Source organism: Terrapene carolina, unplaced genomic scaffold, assembly GCF_002925995.2.
Source record: "Terrapene carolina triunguis isolate 2854851 unplaced genomic scaffold, T_m_triunguis-2.0 Scaffold131, whole genome shotgun sequence".
Lineage (NCBI taxonomy): Eukaryota > Metazoa > Chordata > Testudines > Emydidae > Terrapene > Terrapene triunguis.
This window is the reverse complement of record NW_020664482.1, coordinates 25,242,402-25,249,498: the sequence shown is the minus strand read 5'-3', so window position 1 is coordinate 25,249,498 and position 7,097 is coordinate 25,242,402. Positions and strand designations below refer to the sequence as shown.

General features: G+C 45.6%; 1 protein-coding gene across 1 annotated transcript in view; it reads right to left on the bottom strand.

Moving 5' to 3' along the window:
• Positions 1 to 2,030: 2,030 nt before the first annotated feature.
• Positions 2,031 to 7,097, bottom strand: part of ARR3 (arrestin 3) — a 13,975-nt gene continuing 8,908 nt past the window's right edge. Inside the window, exons 11-14 of the mRNA XM_026653085.1 lie at positions 6,113 to 6,136; positions 5,277 to 5,329; positions 4,140 to 4,149; positions 2,031 to 2,130 (exon numbers count right to left, since the gene is read on the bottom strand). Coding sequence (XP_026508870.1) covers positions 2,031 to 2,130; positions 4,140 to 4,149; positions 5,277 to 5,329; positions 6,113 to 6,136 — 187 coding nt within the window. The remainder of the gene's footprint in view (positions 2,131 to 4,139; positions 4,150 to 5,276; positions 5,330 to 6,112; positions 6,137 to 7,097) is intronic.

Sequence of the window (7,097 nt, the reverse complement as noted above, 5' to 3'; positions counted from 1 at the left end):
CATCAGCGACTTCAGCTTCTTGAGTAGGTGCAGTAAATACAATCTCCTGTCCTTATGTTGGTCTGCATAAGCAAAATGATGCAGGCTGGGCATTTGGGATGAGAGGAGAGAGAGCCCAACCCCAATGACATCACCTAATTCCAGAGCAGGCAAACTAACGTCATTGGACTGTGGCAGATTTGAAAGGGTTTTGTGTGTAAATCATAGACTCATAGACCTTAAGGCCAGAAGGGACACTCATGATCATCTAGTCTGACCTCTTCCACATCGCAGGTCACAGAACCTCACCCACTTATTCCTGCAATAGACCCACAACCTCTGGCTGAGTTACTGAGAATCCACTGTTTACTCTAGTTCAAACCAGCAAGTGACCCATTCCCCAGGCTGTAGAGGAAGGCAAAAAAACCTCCCCAGGTTCTCTGCCAATCTGACCTGGGGAAAAATCCCTTCCTGACTTCAAACATGGTGATCAGTCAGTGTCAAGGCTCCTTCCCCACTCTGAACTTTAGGGTACAGATGTGGGGGCCTGCATGAAAACTTTTAAGCTTAACTACCAGCTTAGATCTGGTCCGCTGCCACCACTCCCAATGGGCTAACTCCCTTCCCTGGGTAGCCTTGAGAGACTCTTCCACCAACTACCTGGTGAACACAGATCCAACCCCTTGGATCTTAAAACAAGGAGAAATTAACCATCCCCCCTCCTTTCTCCCACCAACTCCTGGTGGATCCAGACCCAATCCCCTTGGATCTAAAAACAAGGAAAAATCAATCAGGTTATTAAAAAAGGCTTTTAATTAAAGAAAAAGGTCAACATCATCTCTGTAAAATCAGGATGGAAAATAACTTTACAGGGTAATCAAACTTAAAGAGCCCAGAGGACCCCCTCTAGCCTTAGGTTCAAAGTTACAGCAAACAGAGGTAAACACCCTAGCAAAAGTACATTTACAAGTTGAGAAAACAAAGATAAAACGAACACGCCTTGCCTGGCTGTACTTACAAGTTTGAAATATGAGAGACTTGTTCAGAAAGATTTGGAGAACATGGATTGATGTCTGGTCCCTCTTAGTCCCAAGAGCGAACTCCCACCAAAACAAAGAGCACAAACAAAAGCCTTCCCCCCACCAAGATTTGAAAGTATCTTGTCCCCTTATTGGTCCTTTGGGTCAGGAGTCAGCCAGGTTACCTGAGCTTCTTAACCCTTTACAGGTAAAAGGATTTTGGAGTCTCTGGCCAGGAGGGATTTTATAGTATTGTACACAGGAGGGCTGTTACCCTTCCCTTTATAGTTATGACAGTCAGACTCTGAGCATGTGGGTGAGACGCACCATCCAGACAGCTGGGAAAGAATTCTCTGTAGTAACTCTACATCTAGGGTCCTCTCTCTCGCCATTGGAGATATTTGCTAATAGCAGTCGCAGATGGGTGGCATATGCCATTTTAGGCAACCTCATCACACCATCCCCTCCATTAACTTATCAAGATCAGTCTTGAAACAAATTAGGTTTTTTGCCCCACTGCTCCCCTTGGAAGGCTGTTCCAGATCTGAACTCGTTACAAGAATAGTATATACAGCATATGCTGAACATTCTCATTTAATAACATGTTTATAAAAAAAAATTTGTTTTGGACTTGATCCTTCCCTTGGTGTGGTGTCCACCTAGCTGGTGCTGTTGTGAAAGAGACACAGGGACTTGTGCACCAACTTTGCCTCTAGCTTGTAAGCTCTTCCATGACTTGTGAGGAACTGATCAGAGTAAAACCAAAGCCAAAATAAATGGATTCCAGCACATTTCAGTTTATACAGTTTTATTTATAAAGAAATTGCATAACTTTGCAGCATTCCAGTGAGTGGCATAAACAGAATGTAACACATTTCCTTGACAGCATTCAAATAGTTACAGTTGCTAACAAATGATGATTGTATCACACCACACGTATAAGATTGGTACATCAGGGACTGCTCTAAAAAATCTATGTGCACTGCAGTGGTCACTACCACATGTTTTGGCTGGGCTGGGCAGGGCAGCAGATTAGCTTTCGTCTTTGTCAGCTTCCTCCTTCTCATCTTCGTCGTCTTTCTCCCCCTTGAGTTTTTGGCGAGCAAATTCCTCAATCACAATGTCCTCCTCACTGGAGAGAAGAAGACAGCATGATAAGGTCTCAAAATTGGGACTTTGGTGACTACACACATCATCTGCCTCGGGGGGGAGAGGAGGGAGGGTCACAGTGTGAAAGTCCCAAAAGGGTGAAGTCCCTGCTCAAATCATCAGGACCATGGAGACAATGTCCACTTTCTGTTGACACCCAGCCTCACAGGACTCCTCAATGCACATGTTCTGCTGAGGAACAGTGCTTTGCCTTCTGTACATATTTCAGCCCTGGCCCCAGGAGGCTCGGAGTGCTAACTGATAAGGACAGTGCAGTGGGGGACATTTACTGAAGGAAATCCACAAGATGTGCTGATAAATAGTAGTAAATAGCTACTCAAGTGGCTGAGACTTTTACCAGCAGCAGCAATGCAATTCTGCCCAGGACACTCAGCTAGGTGTGTGTATGGAGGGGGGAAACCTGCATCTAAAGAGATTTCTGAAGACAAAGTTTTACACAGTGATAAAACAAACAAAAAAAATGGAGACAGAGAGACATAAAGAGGATTAATTACCTCCTTGCAAGAGGGAAATGCAAAATGACACCATGAAACAGAGAAAGAGGCACAAAAAGGAACAGAAGGAAAAAAGGAGAAAATTCAGCAAAACAGGTTCCAAAATGTCAAGAATACAAAGCGATTCGACAAACTGCATGAAGTGCAAGTGGGTAGGAAAGGGACCGATCAGGGGGTTCCATGCTTCTAAGAGAAATTTGAAATATCCTGACTAGGCCCACAGAGGGGCTATAAAGGGCACATTCTTTGCTGTGAGAACATGTGAGTAGTTTATCTAGGCACAGGCAGCTCCTGGACTCTGCCTGTTCCCAAAGTACTGTTCTGATTTTCATGCATTTCTCCAGTGTCCCGCAGCAGCAGCTTGCAGGATATAAGTAGACACAAAAATGGGTCTTTCATGGTCTTGTAACTACAGATCAAATTCATAGCTGGTGGACTTTGGAGTGGGGAAAGGATTTGGCATTGTGAGATTTCCTAGTGGGCAAACGTGTAAGCATGGCAACTCCATCCTGGTGTTTTGGTCAGTATAAATTGCTGCCAGCTGGGGAAGTGGGATTTCACCATTAGAGTCCTTTGGATAGAGTGTTCTGGAGCTAAACAGAATTACCAGGGCAACACAGGACTTTATCTTATGAGGCTGGCTCTCAATATATAATTCATTGGCACATAGCAGGATTTGGTGCTAACAATCCTGGTGGATTTGTGTCCTGTTGGGCCAGTTTTTGGATGCGTTAGTCATTTCCTACACCAATTAAGGGAGTTACAGGATTTATTGCTGTTACGAATTCAGCCAGTGCCCTCTCTCTAGGGATATTCTGGATTTTGTTTTGGTTACAGTTTCCTGTAGTCCAGTGCCTGGAGTGCAGCCTCCAGCTGCCACTAAACTTAAGTGAGCTGGAGCCAGCTGAGATTACCAAGGAAGCAACAGTACTAGGAAAGCTGTAGTCTGTGTTCTGAGCTGTGCTGATTGGAGCAAGGGACAGAAATCTCCATCAGTGGGCCATCTATCATAGCAACAGAGTAGTGCATGTATCTATGGAGCCAAGTCGGTGACAGCAACTCCCTCCAGAAAATAATGAAGTAACATTGAAATAGGCAACACAGTTTGGATCTGAAACAACAGGGGCCAGTGTGATTTTAGCAAGGAGAAGAAAAGCCAGGACACTATAAAATAAACAAAATTAAGCTGCAAACATGCCTCTCTCCCAGCTCTGGTTTCTCCTCCCGCTATGACAATGCTCATTTTAGTGGTGACATCACATTGTAATGTCATAGTGTCTGTTGTGATGTAGAGAGCACAAGTTTGTGGGGCCTGAGCCTGAGATCTATGATGGATCTTTTGGTCCAAGACACTCACAGGAGACTCCATATTGAAATGGGAGCAGGTTATTTAGTATTGCATCTATCTCCAATGAGTTTATGTCACAGATTTCTTACAGAAAGTGTTGGTGTAGAGGCCAAGAAACCTTTTCCTTACCTTAGCTTGTCTATAGTCCATTTATAAACACATCGCGGGGAGGCAGAGAAAGATTGAGAGACACACACAGAGGTTAGTCTGAAACAGGCATTTCAAAAGGACATGTTCTTACTACTGGGATATTTCTATTGGAAAGACATATTCTGGGGCAAATAACTGAAAGGGGTTGTGTGTTTTATCTGCAGAGTTACTGTGGAAGATCAGTAATAGACATGTGGCTGAGACACCATACAACCTTGTGAATATTTCTCAGTCTAGATCTCAAGACAAAGTCAAATCTTCCACTACACTACACACATTGTGGAGTTTTGTGTTTATTATAAAATGACTCCACTCAATTCTGCTAAATAAGCATTAAGCACAGTTCACAGCTCTCCCGTTACATGTGTTGTGTTTAGTGGTTCAGACACGCAATTGCAAAATAGGACCTTTGCTCCAGCAGAGCATTAGCCTCAAGTCTTGGGTGGGCATTGGATCACCATCCTTAAAAATTTGTCCTCCACTACAAACCCATGGCATCATGAAGTTGTGATGTCTGTGCCATCACAATGCAGCATACTGGTGTGATGATGTAGTTGCGTGTTCTGCAAGATAAGTTTGCAGGAAACGAGATGGTCCTGTCAAGATCTGGAGAGGTGGCAAACTTATGGGAGAACCCCCCTGGCACGCCATAGACAGATCATGGCTAAAATGTAAGTGGGAACAGCTCTGACTGACTCCAAATCCATTGGAAAGAATGGATTTTGGAAAGCACAGCCCGTGCCCTTTTCATCATTGGCACACTGTGCAGTACATCATGGGAACTGACCAAGTGATGGGTCAGTTTCAGAAAGTGTGGAAGCTTGGTTTGGAGAGGGAATAATATAAGCCTCTCTCTTTCAGGGTGTGTTAGAGTTTCCAGGCCTGGCCATGTTGGAAGGAACAGAGCCACAGAGAAAAGGGCAAATGAACTGATCCCACCCTGGAAAGGCTCTGAGGTTTGTTTCCATCTGGGTTGGGTCTTCTCTGAGCTGAACTGCTTCACCTGGCCTTAGGGATAACCGATATCACTAGTGTTTCTGACACCTTCATGAATGTGAATGCGTTTCCTCCCTGCTGCTTCCCTAGTGAAAATTGTATTCCAGCGTGATCACTTACCATCAGTGGGCTTTGGGTGCATCAGAATAAGAGGCAGCTCAACACCAACATCGCTGGAAGGAAAAGCATACATCTCTTAAAGGGGAAAATTACACAGAGACAGTTATGAGGGAAGAGCACAGAATATGTTAAATCCTCCGGAAATGATGGCCTTTTCAATGGGTATGAGTACAGGTCTGGCTGTCTCTGCTCAGGCTTGCTTATAGCACCCTGGCAGTCATCGAAACATCCCACAATGCTTTGCAACAATCAGATAATCAAAATCGTAATTAAAACTGATATGTGTTAAAATGTAACCTTAACTTTTGTGGGACAAGGACAGCGTGGGGAGCAGCTGTGTGTTCTGCATTAGAAACACCATCCAACTCCCTAAATGGCGCTGCAAAATACAGCTCAGAGAGTGGATTGGAGAGAGGTCAGGCTGCAAATCATGCTTCGGGTCAGAAAAGGCCTTGGATTTTCTACTTGATCCACTGTGTCCTCAACTTTGAGTGAAGTTCTCTTAGCACAAGTCATCTGCTGGGTAATTGCACTAATGGCTGAGCAGGGAATATGAGAGCCCAGAGAAGAGGAGCCACCCACTAGCAGGGCACAGGAAGGTGTCACACAGGCGGTGTGGGGCTTGACAATCACATCTTCACGCAAGGTGTCTGAAAGTGTGTGTGCATGTGTGTGTGTGTTTGGAGGTGTGAAGCTGTGGGGGCGGCTTGATATTCATTCCTGTACAGTGAAAGGAGGATTCATTGTCTCTGGGCCCCGTGCACCATCCGATTGCAAAGCTCCATAAGCAGGGACATCATTCCTGATAGACACTTGTCAACTGACTCATTCTTTACCTTGAAGTGAGATCTCCCAGGATGCTGTGGGGATGAAAGAAAGAACACAGAATTCAGCTAAAGAACAGTACAACAAATACAAACGTAATGAATGAGTGGAAAATGTCCCCTTCTGGACAATGAGGCTTTTCATTTCGTGTCACAGTTATCTTGGGCAGGTGAATGACACCCTTCACAGGTCCCTGCTGTCATGGCACCCCGGTATCCTGTGGTGATGTGTCAAGAGTCCCAGACTCTCCACTCCATTACCCAAATCATAAATGAAAATACTGAATAGTACTAGACCTAGAACTGGCTCCTGTGGCACCCCATTACATACGCTCTCCCAGTTTGACAATGAATCTTTGATAACTTCTTTCTTTGAGTATGGTCTTTAACCAGTTATGCATTCACCTTATAGGAATTTTATCTCCACCACATCTCCCTTGTTTGCTTATGAGAATGTGGGGCATTAGAGAATGTTTGGTAATAAAGTGAGGTGCAGGGGTATAAATGAGGATGTGACCTGGGAGCAAAGGGGTGGGAATCATTGAGAATCCAAAGAATGGATGCCATGTGGATGACCCAATGCCTGGATGACTTAAGTCAGTGGTTCTCAAACTGTGGGTCAGGACCCCAAAGTGGGTCGCAAAGCCATTTTAATGGGGTTGCCAGGGCTCGCATTAGACTTGCTGGGGCCCGGGCCGAAGCCTGAGCCAGAAGCCCGAGCCCGACAGCTTCAGCCCTGTGTGGCGGGGCTCAGGTTACAGGCCCCTCACCTGGGCATAGGCGCCAACTCTGTGGGTGCTCCAAAAATTAGTGGGTGCTCAGCACCCATCAGCAGCCAACTCCTCCCTTTCCCTCCCCAGCGCCTCCTGTCCACTGGTGGCCCTTCCGATCAACTCCTCCTCCTCTCTCCCAGCGCCTCCCGCCCGCCACGATCAGCTGTTTCGCAGTGGGCAGAAGGTGCTGGGGGGAAAGGGAGCAGTTGGCTGACGATGTGGCT